Raw genomic sequence first — 20,882 nt, 5'->3', positions numbered from 1 at the left:
GCTTCTCAAATGTTTTAACCATTAAATCACAGGGAATCTGACAGTGATATGCATTTTGAATAATAAAATTAGACCATGTTAAGTGATGAGTCTTTACTATAGAGCAAAAACATAATCATTACATATTAACACTGTACAGCAAGAGCATGTTGTTTTTGTATGTGTGTGTGTGTGTGTGTGTGTGTGTGTGTGTGTGTGTGTGTGTGTGTGTGTGTGTGTGTGTGTAGCTAGTCTAATAATTGTGTAAAATCTGAAGTATTGAAAGGCACATAAAAAAACTTCAAAATTTCAAAAGTTAAATCAAAAAAGTATTCCCTGAATGAATAAAATAACTTAATTGTAATTAAATAATTGACAAAAGAGATATAACTGTAATCCTCAAACTAGAAGTTGAAAAACTTCCAATTAAAATACTCATGCAAGTAGTTCACTGTATAGTATAGTTCAAAAATATTTGCTTTCATTTTAAAACCATTCTCTGCCTAATGATTTTTGTTTAGAAAACCAAACAATTATGATTCCAGGATGACTTACTGTATTCTGTACAGATTTATTGCATGCCCATTTCTGACCTGTAGTACTCAAAGTGCTTCAATTAATTTCAAATGAATGTAAAGGGGGAAAAAAGCATGCAAACCAGAAAAATTAAGACACATCTGTTTTAGGGTGGCACACTTATCCACATTGTGGGCATTTAGGACAAAAAAAAATGGAGTCTGGTTTTGTCAGTGGGACTGTCCAGTGCTCTGAGGGTGTGTCTGCGACTCTTGCTTAGAAGACGAGTCTGCTGATGGTATTGAAGCCCCCTCCTCCGCCCCCACCTGAGGGTCCACAGCTACCAGGAGGCTCGTTGTCATCAGAACCATTGGGTCGGAATGAGCAAGAAGCAGAGGTTGCTTGAAGAGCCCGAGCTCTGGCATTCAGCTCCTGCTCCTGGAACGAAAAAAAAAAGAAACAAAGGGTTAAATATATGCTCCAGGTTTGACTTTAATCATTCGACAAATAAGAGTCCAAAATAAGAAAACGGTTTCATTTGGTTTTAAAAAACAATTACAGAATGTTCAAACACTCACTGATGCTTTAGAAGGAAACACGATGCATTAAGAGCCAGGAGCTGAAAACTTTTTGAATTTGAAGATCAGGTTAAATTTAACTTATTTTGTCTTGTGGGAAACATGTAAGCATCTTTTGTAGCTTCAGAAGGGCAGTGCTACACATCTTCAAAAAGTTCAAAAGTTTACACCCCTGGCTCTTAATGCGTCGTGTTTCCTTCTGGAGCATCAGTGAACCTTCTGTAACATTTTAACCTTCTGTAATAGTGGCATATGAGTCCCTCAGTTGTTCTCAGTGTGAAAAGATGGATCTTAAAATCATACAATCATTGTTGGAAAGGTTTCAAATACACAACAATTCTGAAAAACCACAGAATTTGTGGGACCTGTAGAATTTTTCTGAAGAACACTGGGCAGTTTAACTGTTAAGGACAAACAAGGGACTGATGAACAACTATCACTAAACAAAAAAACAGCTTTGAATCTTTCAAGTAACAACACAGTATTAAGAATCAAGTGTATGCATTCTTTTGAACGGGGTCATTTTTGTAAATTCAACTATTATTTTCTCTTGTGGACTATATGTAAATATGTTTTATGTGAAATATCATATTCAGGTCAGTACTAAATAAAAATTAACATACACTTTGTATGATACCTCATATTTTGATAAAATAATTACTATTTTGCAGATTCTGCAAGGTGCATGTAAACTTTTGACTTCAACTGTATTTTAATTATACATTGAATAAATATTCAAAGTGTTTTCAGCAGGGTTTTTCTATAATATAGTAGTTTCCTGGCTTGTATTTGCATCACATGAATTTGAAAGTTTTTATTTGTATTTGTTCATATGAATTTTATTTGTGAAAATGTTACAACTTAGTAACGTTTTCATTTCATTGTGATGTGACCCTGGACCACAAAACCAGTCATAAGGGTCAATTTTTTGAATCTGAAAGCTGAATAAATAAGATGTATGGTTTGTTATGATATGACAATATTTGGCCGAGATACAACTATTTGAATATCTGGAATCTGAGGGTTCAGAACAAATCAAATACTGAGAAAATCACTTTTAAAGTTGTCCAAAATGAAGTTCTTAGCAATGCATACTACTAATCAAAAATTAAGTTTTGATATATTTATGGTAGAAAATGTATAAAATATCTTCATGGAACATGATCTTTACTTGATATCCTAATGATTTATGGCGTAAAAAATAAAATCAGTTATTTTGACCCATAAAATGTATTTTCGGCTATTGCTACAAATATACCTTTAAGTGCTACTTAAGACTGTTTTTGTGGTCATATCAGTATGATTTTAAAGGATGATGTGATTCTTTAAGACGGAAGTAATGCCTGCAGAAAATTCAGCTTTGCCATCACATGAATAAATTCTATTTATACATTAAAATAAAATTGTTTAATATAAAACTCTTATTTTAAATTGTGATAGTATTTCACAACATTACCTTTATTAATTGTATTTTGATCAAATAAGTGCAGCCTTGGTGAGCATAAAGGTATAGTTTACCCAAAAATGAAAACTGTGTCATTATTGACTCAACCCTCATGTTGTTCCAAACCTGTAAGATATTTCTGATGAAATCCAAGAGCTTTCTGACCCTGCATAGACAGCAACACAACTGAAACTTCAAGACCCAGAAAGGCGATAAGGACATCATTAAAATAGTCTATGTGACTATAATTTTTATGAAGCTGCGAATAGTTTTTGTATGCAAATAAAACAAAACTAACGACTTTACACAACAAATTCTTGAACCACTGATGTCACATGGAGCATTTTAACTATGTCTTTACTACCTTTCTGGGCCTTGAAGGTGGTTGTTGCGTTGCTATCTATGCAGGATCAGAAAGCTCTTGGATTTCATCAAAAATATCTTAATTTGTGTTCCGAAGATCAACGAAGGTCTTACAGCTTTGGAACGACATGAGGATGAGTAATTAATGACAAAATTTTAATTTTTGAAAACTATCCCTCTAAGAGCACCACAGATAAAGTACAACATTCTCACCTGTAGGAAGAGTTTGTTGTCTTTGGTAATGGCATCCATCAGCTCTTTCTGCAGGGGTGGCTCTCCACTCAGTCTTGAGCCATTTACAACAGGCCCTGAATTACTCGGTTGTCCACTGACCTCTTGTTTCCTATAGATCAGAACATAGGCTGTGTCTTTAGGGAAGCGACCGGTGACATTCTGCAATGACTCAAAGTTTGTAAAAGTCACTCGACTGTCATTAAACAAAAACCAGTCCGTGGACTTGTGGTCAGCGCGTCCCATTTCCTCTGGTGAGGCAGTCGAGCTCTCTGACAGGCTGGAGCTTTCCAGGGTCTTTGGACATGGGTGAGCTACATAACCATCAGTATTACTCACATTCCTCCCATACGAGTAGTAGTGACCGCTCTCAGAGGACATCCCAGAATGCACTACAACAGAACTTAAAACATACGGCACTGACAGCGTCTCCAAATCGCTGTCATTTGTCTCGCTATCCGTTCTGTTTTCCATCATCCCATCCTCCTTCTGAGAAGGCTTCAGCTTCTTAGCTAGATTCTCACCACTCTCAGGGGATTCAGATGTAGATGCAGTTGAGGAAGATGATGGACTGGAGATACCATGTTGACGTAAAGGTAAGCTCATGTGCACCGGAATGCCTACATTATCCAGGATTTTGCGACGGACATGGCAAGTAGCATCGTACGAGAAGCGTAACAGAGTCAGAATGAGGTACTCAGGTGCCGTCACCACCCGCATTACCTTCTCGGCTCTCTGCAATGAGGCGCAGCGCTCACAGAAGTAGCAGTTCTCATTCTCAAGAATTTCTGGAGCTAGGAAGTAGTCAACTAAATCTGGTACAGACAGTGTGGGCTCCACAACGGGCCTTTCCATCCTGGTTCCTGCACCTTCTTTTACTGAGGCCTCTGAGGATTCACTGCCTCCATTCACTGCCCCTTGGCAGGGTCCCACAGCAGAGGAGCTTTTGTGCTCTTCAGTGGGACCGTGGCACTTGGACATTGAGGGGCAGAAGGCAAGAGAGAGGTCTGTAAATGGCTCCTCTTTTTCTGACAGGCTGTGGCATTGCAGGCAGCGAATGGCTGTGGAGAGTCTACCACCAAACATACGCTCCACTAGAGTGCGACCATCTCCCTCGGCCACCACAGGATCTGGATGTGATGGCGTATCAGCGACTGGCTGACTTACAGCATTGTGAAGAGTTTCAGCAGAAGTGGTTGCAGGTTCAGGTTTTGGGCTGGTTACCTGAAGGGCTGAGAGAGTTTTCTCTTCTTCATGCAACCTTGACATCAAATAGGAAGACAGAACAAAAAAAAAACATGTTATACATAAAGTCACCCTGATGTAATATATAAGAAAACACATTATTTAATTGTTCTAAGGACTGGAATCAATTCAAATATTCAATCCTGATAAATCTCATATTTATTTGTAGTTAACAAATTACAGTGGTGGCCAAAATGATTAGAACACTAGTATTTCCACCAGCTAAAAAAATGGTTTTAAGTCAGTTATTTCTATCTTTTGCTGTAGTGTCAGTAGGAAATATCAGTTTACATTTGCAAGCATTCATTTTGCCATTAATTGTAATAAACAAGTCAGATTTTTGTTTGCACAAGGAGTCTGGCAACAGCTAGTGCTCCACACAGAGATCTGATCTCATTATCATCCAATCTTTTTGAAATGACATGAAGAAACAGAACAAACCGAGATGGACTAAATCCAGAAGAACTGTGGCAACGTCTCCAAGATGCTTCAAGAGACCTACCTGCAAAGCTACCTGAAAAAAAAACTATGCACAAGTGTATCTAGAGCAAAAGCTGCTTTAAATGGATGGTCACATCAAATGTTGATTTAATTTTGGCGGAGAACTTCACTTCCAGAACAAAAATTTACAGATAATGTACTCACCTCCTTGTCATCCAAGATGTTCATGTCTTTCTTTCTTCAATCGTAAAGAAATTATGTTTTTTGAGGAAAACATTTCAGGATTTTTCTCAACATAGTGGACTTCTATGGTGCCCTGTGTTTAAACGTCAAACACTTGTGTTGTCTTGCTCTGCCTGAACTCTGTTGTTTCCTGTTCAAGATAGTTAAGATATGTCGAAAAACGTATTTTCTCCCTCAACTTCAAAAATCATTCTACGTCGCTGCAGAAGTACCGACCCAGTGTTTGCAAAGTGAACATACAAAGATCAAACACCCTTAAAAAAAAAAAAAAAAAAAGGGAAACAGCGACATAGGACAATTTTGAAGTTGTGAGAGAACAGTTTGAGCAGAGCAAGACAGGATGAGCGATTGAGGTTTGAATGTATATAAATTGTAATTAAAAAATAAATAAATAACCGATCATTTTGCTTGATAAGACCCTTCTTCCTCGGCTGGGATCACTTATAACCGCATTTGGGATCGTTTGAAGCTGCATTTAAACTGCGTTTGGGACGTTCAAACTCAGGGCACCATAGAAGTTCACTATATGGAGAAAAATCCTGAAATGTTTTCCTCAAAAAAATATTTCTTTACGACTGAAGAAAGAAAGACATGAACATCTTGGATGACAAGGCGGTGACCTTTAAAGGGTCTCTTGAAGCATCTTGGAGATGTTGCCACAGTTCCTCTGGATTTAGTCCATCTCAGTTTGTTCTGTTTCTTCATGTCATTCCAGACAGACTGGATGATGATGAGATCAGATCTCTCTGAAGAACTGGGTGTTGTCAGAGTCCTTCTGCAAACAAAAATCTCACTGGATTATTACAATTAATGGCAAAATGAATGTTTGCAAATGTAAACTGATATTTCCTACTGGCACACTACAACAAAAGATAGATATAACCGACTTAAAACCATTTTTAGCTGGTGAAAATACTAGTTTTGTAATCATTTTGGCCACCACTGTATTACAAAATGATGACACATAAATGAGGTTTTGCTGACATTCATAGTAAAACTTCATGATAACAAACAGAATTAGGTTTCACAGGACTGAAAATCTGAAGTTATTAAATAACATACAGCCTTATTTGGAAAGCAACGTTTCTCATCTGGACGTCTGCATAAAACAAGTAGAGAATATTTTTGTGCTTTTCCGTGTCAGAAGAGTAACATGAAAGAGAAGAAATTGTTAAATAAAATCGTTATTTTTGTTTTCTTTTTGCAGAAAAAGTATTTTCATAGCTTCGTAAAATTACGGTTCAATCACTGATGTCACATGGATTATTTTAACTACGCCCTTACTACCCTTCTGCGCCTTGAACGTTACGTCTCAGTGTTGCTGCCTATGTAGAGTCAGAAAGCTCTCGAATTTCATCAAAAATATCTTAATTTGTATTTCAAAATTGAACAAAGGCAGAACAAAGGGTTTTACATGACATGAGGGTGAATAATTAATGACAGAATTTTAATTTTTGGGTGAACTATTCTTTTAATAGCTCCTACTAGTGGAGCAGTGACATGATATTATTCTTGTAAACATAATATTATTCTTGTAAAATAAAAAACTGTCATATTTATGCACATTATAGCGAAGCACCATATGGTGACTGGCAGCTAGAAAAAACGATTTTTGGACTCAAGAGATATGATTCGGACTGAATTTTTATGCGGCTCGCAGGAGAAAAACAGACATTCTGGTTTCTAAATGGCAATAAAGTAATACTAATCCCAGTAAATGAAGTAATTATCTTACTTCCTAATTACTGTCTGAACAGGGCTTATGAAAACTTTCTCACATGTTATAGACTTTGATTTGATTTGTTATTTGTACAGCTGATACCGAAGCTGACCAGCTGTCCTCTGACAGTCTTCTTTTTAATGCCTGTACAAAGAGATGGGCATAAATACATAGAAATGTATTTAAAATAAAAATACAAAATACTGAGTGGAAAAATGTATTTAAATACAAATACAAAATACTGTGTAAAAAAATGTATTTAAATACAAATACAGTATTTTGTATTTTTAAAATACACAAAATACATGTGAAATTGGCCATCAAGTGCAGGCATCCCTATTAGGCTGAAATATATCTGGACATATTCTGAATGCAAAGCAAAAACATTTAGATGTGTACTACTGATCAGAAATTATCTCTGGCTGTGTATCAAAGGTAAAAACTGATATACATACTGTTCAGTTTCTCGCAAAAAACGATTGTTTCGTGTCTTAGGACATCAATGTATCGTCATGAGCCGCAGGGTGTAATTTGGATTTGTCTGTGCATGTTTTGTTTTGTTTTTTTTTACTTTTAAAGGTCTGGTGCCCATCCACTCGCATTATTTGGCTGACAGACTGCACCAGTTTTAGCTAAAAATCTTCGTTTGTGTTCTACTGAGGAAACACAGTCACCTACATCTTGGATGCCCTGGGGGTAAGCAGATAAACATAAACTTTTCATTTTTGGGTGAACTATCCCTTTAAAGGTCCCATATTGTCAAAATTGAAATTTCCTGGCTTTTTTCATGATAACTGAGGTCTGGGGGTTATGTAACTACCATATAAGTTTCAAAACAGTCAGTCCACAGCAAACTGCACACAGCCTGAGTAAAGTAGCCGTTCCTTTTCACGAGCCCTTGTAACTTCCGTAAAAATATGACGTCCGATCTACTCAGTCACCGCCTTCAGTCACCACCCAGAGCAGCAACCAAAGTCCCACCCTCCTTTTGTGAAACCTCGACAACTTCGCGTCCATGCCATTGCTAAGCAACAACAACACGAAAACAAGTGGAGAAAACCCTGTTCAGTCGATAGATGTCAAGCTACATCATTGCACAGGCTTCCGAACAACGTGAATATAAGAGACCAGTGGCACGTCAACTTCAGCCTCTTTCACACAGCCATTTCGGAAAATACACGGATAATGTGTCCAACGATTTGTTCCGGAATTGCTTAATTAGGTTCATTCACAGTTGTTTTCCAGAATCTGTGCGTGCTTTACACACAACCCATAAAGACCTGACATTTGGATGTGAGATGTAATGCGACGCGTACATTTCTCTAAACTGAAACTAACCTGATTTTCAGCGCTGATAGTGAGGAGCTGGCTCTGCCTGATCGCTGCTTCATTCCACTTTGCACGTATTTTTTTCCGTCGTGAAGAGTCGCAGGGTAAAGTGCATCATCACTACAACACTGCCTTAATGGCATTTGGTTCTGGCTTTTGTTCACACAGCGCTCGTTCCCGTAATTTTCCGGAATCAGCACGCATTGTGAAAGGGGCTTTACTAAAGCAACAGTTACGTAGCTTACTGCATTCAGTGTTTGAAAAAGAAAAAAACATTAATGATCATTCTGAAATATCCTGTTGAATATCACCAAGCCACAGCAGGCTAGGCTCTGGGCTAGGCTACAGCATACATGACCGTAGTTAACTGTGGTTGGCCTGGCTGTGCGTCACTCAGAAAACAACAGGCCAATCAGAAGAGAGGCTCATGAATATTAATTAAATGGGCCAAAATCGACCTGTTCTTGACAGAGCTCCTAAAAAAGGAGCTGTAAAATTATATTGAGGTGGATTCTGGCACTTATACCGCAGATATATATTTTTAAGGACATCAACAACTAAAATAAACCTCCAGAAATGTGTACAATATGGGACCTTTAAGGTTGGGGGAGGGGTGTGTCTGAACTAAATCAGCATCCTGATAAAGAGGATGATTGGCACAAAGTATTTGATGTATTTTAAAAAATACAATATACTCACCTTTAATGTATTTAAATACAAATTACATTCGATTTTTCCCAAAGGCTTTACAATACGAAATACAAAATAGTATTTTGTATTTCAAATACGTATTTTAAATACATTTATCTAAAATACTGCCCGTCCCTGCCTGTACAAATGAATGTGTGTTTCACTTGTAGTTTACTAGCTCACTAGATTAATTACAAGGGTATTTCATCCATTATTCCTGACAAACAGGAAACAGAATACTTGTGTGTTTGTGTTTATCAAATATGAGAACACGTGTTGAAGACTGATTCTCGCTGGTGCTCTTGCAAAAGTTCAGCTTGTTCTGATCAGTCTCCAGGAATCATGTAACAAGATAAAGCTGTTATAATGTCAAACTGAATGAATTTGTTACCATAAACTGCCCTAATAAGGTTTCAAAATCAGCTCAGTCTGGCATTAAGCATTTACAGCAAACAGTATGCCTAGAGCAACCCTTAAACATACATCTTTCTTGCTGTAGTCACTTTCTGAGTTTACCTGTCCAGCAGAAAGCGCAAATACTCTGAGCAGTCCTGCTGGGATCCAGCTGAAAACCATGGTGGCCGAGAAAACTCCAAAAAACTCCTTGGAGAATATGCTGCTCTCTGGTGGGCACATGATATGATAAATAATTACCAATAATCTCATTTAACACACCTACACTCTTGGTGCTTCACAAGGCCATAGAAGAACCTTTCTGTTTCACACAAGGTTATTTGTGCGTAAAAAGGTTCTTCAGATTCTACAAAGATTAGAAAGAGATGGTTCTTTAAAGAACCTTTGACTGAATGGTTCTTTGTGGAAGCAAAAATGGTTCTTCTATGGCATCGCTTGAAGAACCATTTAAAGCACCTTTATTTTTAAGAGTGTACCCAACATTAACATTTCAGAAGATTGCACAGAAGATAAACATACCTGTGTGTGAGCCAAGAAGGCAAAAAGAAGCTGGAGTTTCTTCATGAGGGTGTTGCTGCCATTCAATTGGAGAGACATGACATGCCGTCTGAAACTTTAAAGAAAGACTGTTAGAGCTGAGTAATACCTTGGAGTTAAAAATACATTATAAATATTTAAATGCCCAAGGGTAATTTTATTATGCATTAAAACATTGTGTTTAATTGCAATCATTATGGTATAAAAATATAATGGTATTCGCAGAATGTTAATTACAGTCGGATTAATTAGTAGGCAGTAGAACAAGTGAGACAGAGATTAGACACTAAGCAATAGATTTAAAACTTACTCTGTAGCCATAAATAAAATTTGGATGATGCTGTTCATGTAGCATGTGTTGCCCAGATTCACAAGTCCCGTCTTCCCCGTTTCTGATTTTCCCGTGATCTTAAGCAGGCCTGAGGCAAATGAATTTGACTGTGAGGTCCAGGCACTTTGGTTCAGAACAAATTTGATCTTCTCCTCATTAGGTTTAGGTAGTTCCTACAACACGACCAGAGATGGATATAAAACAGATGAAGCACTGAAATAGTGGCAGTAAATGCATTATAACCATACAAAAGATGTCTATTTTAAATGACTGCTGTGCTTTTGAACTTTCAAACATGAAGGTTTCTTGAGCATCAGATCAGCATTTTAGAATTATTGCTAAAAATTCATAGGAATATGTTAAAATGTAATAAATTACATTTAAACATTTGTGAAAAATTCACAGTATTGGACAATGTTTTTATGATGCTTCTCAAGACTGGAGTTTTTACAAATGCAGTCTTGAAAAGCATTATAGGCATCTTCCAAAGACATTAAAAACCTTACTGACCCCAAACATATAAACAATTCTGTGTAAAATTTGTTTTTACATACTAGGACAAAATGGTAAATAAATTCAGCAATGACGCATAAAACATGTTCTTTGTTTTACATACTTTAGTTAGTTCATGTCAAAATCTTACTTTAATGGACTCAAGAATGCTGTCATAGAGGTCTGGGAAGCCAGAATACTGGTACATCATGCAGTGGACGAGTTCTGCGAACTGCAGCAAGAAGGTTTTGCTGTTGGGAAGGCCATCGTTCTTCAAAGACTTTACAAGTGGGACTATATGGGGAACCACCTGGTATAAATGACAGAAATAATATAATTCACATTACATTGAAGTTATTACAAAGCAGATATTAAAATGCTACATATCCTTAAAGCAACATATCCTTAAAGGGTTAGTTCACCCAAAAAGGAAAATTCTGTCACTAATTACTCATCCTCACCTCATTCCAAACCCATAAGACCTTCATTCATCTTTGGAACACATATTAAGATATTTGAGCTTTCTGACCCTGCATAGACAGCAATGGAACTAACATTCAAGGCCCAAAAGGGTAATAAGAACATGGTTAAAAAAGTCAATGTAACATTAGTGGTTCTAACGTAATGTTACGAAGCTACAAGAATACTTCTCGTGCACAAAGAAAACAACAATAAGAACTTTATTTAACAATTGCTTCTCTTCCGGGTCAACAATATCCTTACTTGCTTTCTGCTCTCGGATTTCCTCAAAAATATCTTAATATGTGTTCTGAAGATGAACAAAGGTCTTATGGGTTTGGGACGACATAAGGGTGAGTAATAAATGACAGAATCTTAATTTTTAGGTAAACAATCCCTTTACAGCACCACAAACATACAGAATGTTCTAACTCAATTTAAATTGGAAAAAAATATATAAGTTCTTTTTAAAAATGACTAAATGTCAAAAGTAATCTATGAAGGCTTAATTGGGCACAAGAGATTTTAAAACTAGGGTTTTTTGAGATTGAGAAAATGAAGCAATGTTCATAGTGGCCTTACTAAGTGAAAGGCTTCAGGAGAGTGCTGGAAACTGAGCAGCATGTGTGAAAGAACCACCAGCGCTCCTTGTCTCACAATAGGATACCAGAGACGATTAAAGACCTGCAAACAGACAAACAAAACACATTCATACACACAAACACAGAAAAGCCTCTGCTAGAAAGGTCTTACCAACCAATTCTTGGGTATCAATGAAAAAAAAAAATCCTGATCAATTCCACTCCTATGCTGGTGTTGCTTGTAATTCTCTAAATATGTGACTTTGAAAGCTCTTTTATGAGTACATACACACAAACCTGTTCAATTTTAAGCAGTGTGACATCTATGAGGATGGTAAACTTTTGAACAGCAGCAAGTCCCTTTAATAAAGCAATGACCCAGGTGTCCACATGATTGGCTAGAGGCCAGGACAACCAGTCAATCATCCTGAAAAAGATGGAGAGAGAAAACAAGGTCAGGACAGGCAACATATATATAAAAAAAAACTTACATAAGAGTAACAGCACCACAAAAAAGAAAACTGGCAACATTTTGACCTCAACATTCAACCCTAGAAAAAAAATCAACAACAACAACACCACAATTACTACTCATTTAAAACCTGTTAAGCTAAATGACTTGCATAAATGCAATTATCGCATACTTGAAGCACACAAGAAGTAGAGAAAACAACATGATGGCAGTTGGATCAAGGGCTTAGTCTTTTAAACAGACACAAAAGCACTATTCACCAGCTTTACACTGCGCACACACACAGTCTGACCTGCAAAGCGCTTGTGTCATACTGGCATCTTTAACATTCTGGTCAGTGGTGAGGCTTTTGATGAGGACTGTGATCATTTGTAGAGGGATGTGCTGGACCAGGCTTGCTAGAGCAATGGAGGGTTCAAATGAAGGGTCTGAAATGAAAACACATTGTGAAAATATTATTAGAGAACAATACACTCTTACATTTCATATACCATATTTAGGATTTTTTAAAGGGGTTATTTCATACGTTTACTTATTGTTTGACTGATTTCTCAAAAAAGGTCCCCTTATGTCTCTAAGCTTTTTTGTAATTAAATTCTATTATGCTTTCTATTTGAGTTTATCTTTTTTATAGATATGTAATTTATTCCTGTGATCAAAGCTACATTTTTTGCATGATAACTCCAGTCTTCAGTGTCACATGATCCTTTAGAAATTATTCTAATATGCTGATTTGCTGTTCAAGAAACATTTATTATTATTATTGTTGATTATTAAACCAGTTGAGTAAATTTTTTAAGAACTCTTTGATTAATAGAAATATCCAAAGATCAGCATTTATCTGAAATAAAAAGCTTTTGTAACATTATACACAATACATTTTTGGGAAGGAAATTATAGAAATTAATACTTTTATTTAGCAAGGATGCTTTAAATGTATCAAAAGTGATGACATTTATAATGTTACAAAACATTTCCATTTCCATTTTAGATAAATGCTGTTCTTCTGAACTTTGCATTAATCAAAGAAACCTGAAAAAAAAAATCTACTTAGCCGTTTTCAGCATAATAATAATAATAATAATGAAAAATAATAATAAATGTTTTTTGAGCAAATCAGAATATTAGAATGCTTTCTGAAGGATCATGTGACTAGAGTAATGATGCAAAAAATTGAGCTTTGAAATCACAGGAATAAATTACATTTTAATATATATTCAATTATAAAAAAAATGTCATTTTAAGAGTTAAAATATTTTAAAAATTGCATTGTTTTTTGGATCAAATAAAAGCAGGCTTGGTGAGCATAAGAGACTTCTTTAAAACTGTTCAAAAACCTTTGACTGGTAGTGTATTATTAATATTACTGTATAATTGAATAAAAATAGAAAAACTAATGTTTTAAAATATAAAAAGTAAAGAAATAATCTATTTTAATATTGTATTATAATCAGTGTTGGGTGTAACGCGTTACAAAGTAACGCGTTACTGTAATAATATTACTTTTTTCAGTAACTAGTAGTGTAAGGCATTACTCATCTAGAAAAAGTAATATTATTACAGTTTTCCCGAGCTAGTTACTTGCGTTACATTTGCCAGTAGCACCTTCATCACACACAAGGCACACGACAACACAGAGAACAGAAGGGAAGGGGAGGGGGGCGTGAATGGAACAGTGATTGGTCTGGGTTTGGCACGAGATATCATTAAATTACCATCACCGATTGGTCGACACCCGGCAGCCAGCAGCAGAGCGGCACTTGCAAATAGAGACCTGCAAACCCGCGGGACCCAACGCAACAGAGTGCGGCGCGGGACAAAACTTGATGGGCAAGTGCGTGTGCTGGTGCGGGCGGGTAGAGACTCGTGTGTGTGTGCAGGATGCGGGAAATTAAAATGATTCGCGGGACTTCCGCAATATAGAAATATCTAAACATAAAATATCTAAAAAACAAAAAAATGTTATTCATCTATTGCACAAAAGCAGCAAGAACAACATATATGATTAGTAAGCGCAAGAATAGGCAGTTTCGATTTAAAATCGAATGTTTTTAAATGTAGCCATCTGCTGATTTTTGGAACGCATCGCCAATCAATGGTGTTAAGATAGAATTCACTCTCTGCTCAAAAGTTTTGAACAGTGCTGAATATTGCGTGCTTACGAATCACAACACAAAAAGTGTAGACATTTATGAAAGATGAATTGTGCATAATATCCATTGTGTTATAAGAGCTTTATGAGATGTCAGCTTTAAAGGAGCTTTGTTTGCATTCTGCCGTGGATGCACGCAGTAGGTCATGTTTGCTTTTTTGTTAAGAATAACAGTGGTTTGTGTAAGAAAAAAAGTAACTAGTAGCCTAATGTAACTAGTAATATAACTAGTTACTTTCTCCAGGGAGTAATAAAGTAAAGTAAGGGATTACTATTTTTGAGAGTAATATGTAATATGTAATATATTACTTTTTTGAGTAACTAACCCCAACACTGATTATAATTATTATATTAATGTAACGTTAACAAAAATAATATATTAATTTTAAAATATTTAGCTAAAATATTTAGTTAAAGCAACCCCAAAGATTTAATAATTCAATAATTTACCTAGATATTCAAACGTTTATGGTATTCTAATGCTGGTTAATAGTCACACAAATTTTCATAATTTATGTCTATTATTCTGATTGTTGTTTTTTTTTTATTACAATTTTTTTTAGCATTTTACATTTTTGCAATTAAAAAACAATTTACTCACCCTCATGTCTATTATTGGTCGACCGATATGGATTTCTCAAAGCCGATGCTGATAGCGATTATTACAGATCAAGTAGAACGAAAACCGATATTTTTAACCCATATATATGTCTGGTGTAAAAATGAAAATTAGTGGCAAAATTAAGAATAACAAAGGCTGACAAAAACTGAAAAAAATGCTTTTATATTATTTATTTATTTTATTGCCAAATCGGTTTTCAAAAATGACCGAAACCCATAACGAAAAAAATGCTTAATTCCGGCGCCAATAATCGGCCAGAGGTTTTGAACCGATATTTATGTGTGGTGTAAAAATGAAAAATAATGTCTTAAATTAAAAATTATGAATAACAAGGGCTCTGACAAAAGCTCTCTTTAAATGATTTTATAATATTTTCTCGACAAATCAGTAAAAAAAAAAAAACTATACAGATAACCATAAAGATGCTTAATATCGGCAACGATAATTAGCCAGAGGTTTTGAACATATATGTGACCCTGGACCACAAAACCAGTCTTAAGTCGCTGGGGTATATTTGTAGTAATAGCCAAAAATACATTGTATGGGTCAAAATTATTGATTTTTCTTTTATGCCAAAAATCATTAGGAAATTAAGTAAAGATCATGTTCCATGAAGATTTTTTGTAAAATTCCTACTATAAACTGTGGCGAGGCGTCTGCCCGCCCCCCTAATTTTCATCACCACCCCGTCCCGTATTCGCCGCCCTTCTCCAGGCTCCCGACGGGAGTGGGTGTGTAGGGGAGAGGAGGGGCGTGTAATCGGCTCGGGCTGGCGGCGTGTGATGGGGACACCTGATGTAAATGAAGCCTCATCACCGCCGCTGTTTAAATCCCGAGCGCGCCTCTCCTCGGGAGACCGGTCTCTTTCCCCCGTGCATGCACGCTGGTGTCCTCGCGGGTCCAGGAGGGGGTGAAAAGGGAATCCCGCGCCACAAGAGTTTGGAGAGCCGCCGGACCCGCGGTCCGGTTGAGGCCGCCAGAAGCCGCCGCCCCAGCGCCGGACAGCTCGAGAGGGATGAGCCTGCCGGAGATGCCGCCGCCCTAGCACCCCGGCGCTAGTATGGAAAGCGCCCGCGGCCGCCGGACTCCGCCCCTCTCCTGGACCCTTCCCCTCTGAACACTACCGTTCCGTCACGCTGCCCCAGCACCCGAGGACACCAGACTCCCCTTTTATTTTGGACACTGTTTTACTTTATGGACTCACTTTCCCTTATTTTCTGTTTAATAAAAGCCTCTCCGAGGCCTGACGCCACACCCACTGTGTCTGTCGTTTGCCCCTCCCGCCACAGTGGTGGAGAATGCGGGCAAGGCGGGGCTTAGACAGCGCAGTGGGCAACACCTGATGACGTCATCCCCTCTCGCTCGCCAAAGCTCGTGAAGACCCGGACGGGGACGGAGAACTACGGAGACGGCCTCCCAGCCGCAAGAAGGGTAAGTGATGTTTCAGTTAGTCACTTATCCTGCGGTTGGTTGAGGCTGTCGACTAATACCGGTTTTTCTGTCCCTGTTCCGGTACGCGGCGAGAGGGAGCGTTGCCTTGGAGAGGAATCCCCGCCCACTCCGACCGCTGGAGCCTGGATGAGGAAGGTAGCACTCCTGCGTGGGCGGCGAATACGGGACGGGGTGGTGATGAAAATTAGGGGGGCGGGCAGACGCCTCGCCACAAAACATATCAAAATGTAATTTTTGATTAGTAATATGCATTGTTAAGAGCTCAATTTGGACAACTTTAAAGGTGATTTTCTCAGTATTTTGATTTTTTTGCACCCTCAGATTCCAGATCTTCAAATAGTTGTATCTCGGCCAAATATCATCCTATCCTAACAAACCATACATCAATAGAAAGCTTATTTATTGAGCTTTCATATGATGTATACATCTCAGTTTTGTAAAATTTAACCTTATGACTGGTTTTGTGGTCCAGGGTCACATATATGTCTGGTGTAAAAATGAAAATTAATGTAAAAAAAAAAATTATGAATAACAAAGGCTTTGACAAAAACTTTCTTTAAATGCTTTTATATTGTTTTATCAGCAAATCATGACCATAAAATTGCTTAATATCGGCGCCGATAATCGGTCGACCCCTAACGTCTTTATGTCTACTATGGGCATTTGTTTTTAAATTTTTCAAATAGTGCTTCTCCATCCCCATTCATTCTAATTTCCTTAATTAAAATATCATCACAAGATGAATCACTGCTTACTGACCTGTGGATGAGATAATGGCAAACACCTCCTGCAGTGACGGTAGCAGCGTGGCCGGCTCGGCCTTCCAGATGCCTTGTAGCAGCACGCTCACCCTGGTCACCTGGGTCACATACTCCCGCAGCTCCCGCTCTTCAGTAGCAGAACAGTGAAAATATGCAAAGGTGCGCACAAGCTGCTGACAGAAGAGAACTCCAGCCTTTTCTCGTGGGACGCACTGAGGGAAGTCCGTCAGTATGGTGGCCAGCTTGGCACAAGTCGCTGGTTCTGGCCGTTCACAGATGATGCGTAGGACCTCCGTCTGTAGCAGCGGTGCCAACTCCAACACAGCCGGGCAGCTGATGAGCAGTCGGAGTGAACCGTGAAGAAAGTCCAAGATGGCAGGGTCTCTGCGGTCTAGAGAGCCATAGCCCTGCTGTAGGAGACCAAGCACGTATTCCTTGCTGAAGAAGCGTGCAAACTCATCGCGATGGTAACGTGCGTACGCTTCTTGCACTTGGAGGCCAACCTGTCGCTGGAAAGCATCTTCGCCCAGGAGAATAAGGCGGGTGGTAAGATGGTACAAGGCCTGGCACTGCTCCTCAGTCACTTCCTTTTCTGCAGCCTCAATCACTTTTTTCACAATAGCCCGTTTGACGGTCAGAGGATGGGAGGAACTGACCAGCGCTTCCAAAATCTTATCCATGGTTGGACTGTATTGCACCACAGGATAGGTGAGGTAAGCCAATGGAGCTGTAACTGTAGATGAGAGAATGATATTATTTCTGTGTCAAATTATTAGTCATATCTGGCCATACTACCATGTGTTGTAGATTTTCCAATAAAATTTTTGTAAAAAAAAAAACTTCTGCCGTTCAAAAGTTTTGGAATAAGTAGGAATAAGTAAGATTTGTAATGTTTTTTTTTTAAAGAAGTCTCTTTAGAAGTTAATGAAGTTCCATTTATTTGATCAAAAAAACAAAAAAAAGAAAGAAAAAAGAAACATTACTTTTTACATTTCTTTTTAAATATACATTAAAATATAATTTATTTCTGTGATGCAAATTTGAATTTTTCATTACTCGAGTCTTCAGTGTCACATGGTCCTTCAGAAATCATTTTAATAAGCTGATTATCATCAGTGTTGGAAAAAAAAAGTTTTGCCGTTTAATATCCTTTAAGAACCTGTGATACTTTTTTCAGAAATCTTTGATGAATAAAGAGTTAAACGAACAGCATTTATTCAAAACAGAAACTTTTCAAACAATACAAGTTTTTAATATCACTTTTTATCAATTTAATGCACCCTTGCTAAGTATTCATTCTTTCAAACAAAGAAAGAAAAAATGACTGACCCATGTGTATTGTTAGAAAAGATTTCTATTTTAAATAAACACCGTTCTTTTTAACTTTTTATTCATTAAAGAATCCTGAAAAAAGTATCACAAGTTCCAAAAAATATTAAGCAGCACAACCGTTTTCAACACTGATAATAAACCTGTATATTAGAATGATTTCTGAAGTATCATGTGACACTGAAAACTGGAATAATGATGCTGAAAATTCAGCTTTGCATCACAGGAATAAATTCTATTGTAAAGTATATTAAAATAATAAAACATTATATTAAATTACAATATTATTTCACAATATATTTTTACAATTTTCTGTATGTTTAATCAAATAAACAGCCTTGATGAGCAGAAAAGGAAAAAAAACAGTTTTTCTGTTTTAAACGACAGTGTATTTTTGCAATTGTAAAGATTATTGGAGTACATTTTACAAGATAACACAATTTCACCTGCTCTATCATAAAATGATCATGTTTAATTCAACGTGTTACCTGCAATTTACAACTGTTTGTGAAATTTGATCACAATTTATAAGTGAAAATTGTTTCAGCGCCAACTTTTCAGTGCTTGATTTTCCTTTTCCACTTGGCTTTTTTAAATATTTCAAATAATAAAGAAATATTATTATAGTGAGTAGTACATTATATCCATTAATCAATTAATATCATAAATTGATTAAATAATACTTTCAAAATTTTAAACAAAAATAAATGATAGAAACTTATAGTGAATTTAATAATAGATTATTATATAAATTATTTTATTACTCTTCTGTGCAGAAATGTACATTTACATGTATTTTTTTAATAATATACCTTTTTTATTCTCAAGAAAGATGTTGATATAGAATTGAATTCTTTTAAGAACCCTAAAAATTCAGCTGCTTGTAAGAATTTAATTGAATGTGATACTAAGAAGATAATAACTTCATGTATTGACAATTATTGGCATTAATATAACACTTACATAACTATTCAAATTAAAGATGTGAAGGATGTTTAAATTAATTAAAGATAAAGAAGTATATCCTAAGTACTGCTATTATTGACAAAGCTGCTTGCATAAGAGAAAACTCCAACTGCTAATATTACCTCTCTTACCTATGTAAACAATATCTTTCCACAAGAAATAAGCCCTGATAAATGTGTATTTATTGTGTGTTACTCACCTAGAAAAACTGTTCTAGAAAGAAATGGCAACTGATGTTGTTTGTTGAATGTTGGAACATAAGCGGTTTTCTCTGAACTGTCATCAAGATGAAGCTACCTGCTAACTACTCTGGCTAGCTAACTTAGCTGTGCTAATACAAAGAGGAGCAATGAATTAAACAAAGCATTTAGTAGAACGACACAATAAAAAACGAAACAGAAATAACGGCACACACTGTTTATAGGTTAAATATCTGCTTTGTTTCTATCGACAATATCACCAACTAAGTGGCTGATTCAGTTATCGAAACAAAGCAGATACATACAAATGCCACAGCACTGACTTAGCAAAAACAAGAATTACTCTTCTGTCTTTACTTAAAGATGTCAACAACCATCGACACTCACCAAATTACGTCATTCCGAAAATGTCTTGGTACAGAATTGGAAATAAATCACCACAGAAGCCGGAATATATATATTTTAGGAGATTATTGTTGTGAGCTCTCTGGTAAACTGCGACCTCTTTCAATCAGCTGTTAAAACACACATACGTCATCTGAACGCGCCAGACACCGAACGCAAGGACCCCACACCTGCGTCCAGCACATTGCCACAAATAAATGGTTATTTCTTTTTAAACCATTCACCTTTGTGTTGGATTAATTCACAGTTCTTTTCTTGTCAAATGGTCTTCTTAATTTTTTCCAAATAATAAAGAAGTAGATTATTATTCGTATATTTTCCATTCATTAAAAACCAGCATATGCTGGTTAGGTATGTTTTGGTGCTGGGATGCTGGTTTTAGCTGGTTTATGCTGGTCCTTAATTGAACAGCAACATGACCCGCATAAACCAGCTAAAACCAGCATCCCAGCACCAAAACATACCTAATCAGCATGCTGTTTTTTCAGCAGGGTGAGTAAATATTAATTAAAAAAATGTTTGATTTGTTTGGTTAAAATTAGTTTTCATGGGTCCTCCCTTGCAGGGTTTAACCTTCAACTTTTTGGTAACCAGCCCAGTACCTAGATCCCATTTTCCCCCTCTCTCCCTCTACTTTCCTGTCAATTATTTGAAATTGGAATTACCAATCTTGTCCTCTTTTATTTTATAATGGACAAATGATCATAATATTCTTAAAACCAGTCTATCTATTCTGGTATGTATGTACCCATACTTACGCAAAGAAAAAAGTGAATACCCCTGTTGAAAAAAACAGCATATGCTGGTTAGGTAGGTTTTGATGCTGGTTTATGCTGGTCCTTGTGCTGGTGCTGTTTTTTTTTTTTTCTACAGGGACATTATACATTTTTGGCTACACAATCATGGGGAAGACTGCTGATTTGACAGTTG

At 36.8% G+C, this 20,882-nt stretch overlaps 1 protein-coding gene across 1 annotated transcript; it reads right to left on the bottom strand.

Annotated features, from left to right (window-relative positions):
* Positions 1-78: 78 nt before the first annotated feature.
* Positions 79-20,060, bottom strand: usp38 (ubiquitin specific peptidase 38). Its single transcript, XM_073842259.1, has 11 exons — positions 19,935-20,060; positions 17,051-17,785; positions 12,358-12,493; positions 11,891-12,020; positions 11,595-11,696; positions 10,705-10,863; positions 10,041-10,234; positions 9,713-9,806; positions 9,296-9,402; positions 3,094-4,372; positions 79-933 (listed from the first exon to the last, which is right to left on the bottom strand). Exons 2-11 carry the CDS (start codon positions 17,730-17,732, stop codon positions 772-774), a joined length of 3,045 nt encoding a protein of 1,014 aa, XP_073698360.1. The 5' UTR covers positions 17,733-17,785; positions 19,935-20,060; the 3' UTR covers positions 79-771.
* Between the last annotated feature and the right edge of the window lie 822 nt (positions 20,061-20,882).

The sequence above is a fragment of the Garra rufa genome, chromosome 6 (genome assembly GCF_049309525.1).
Source record: "Garra rufa chromosome 6, GarRuf1.0, whole genome shotgun sequence".
In the NCBI taxonomy this organism is placed as follows: Eukaryota; Metazoa; Chordata; class Actinopteri; order Cypriniformes; family Cyprinidae; genus Garra; species Garra rufa.
The sequence above is the reverse complement of the archived record's forward strand: the minus strand, read 5'-3'. Positions and strand labels throughout refer to the sequence as shown.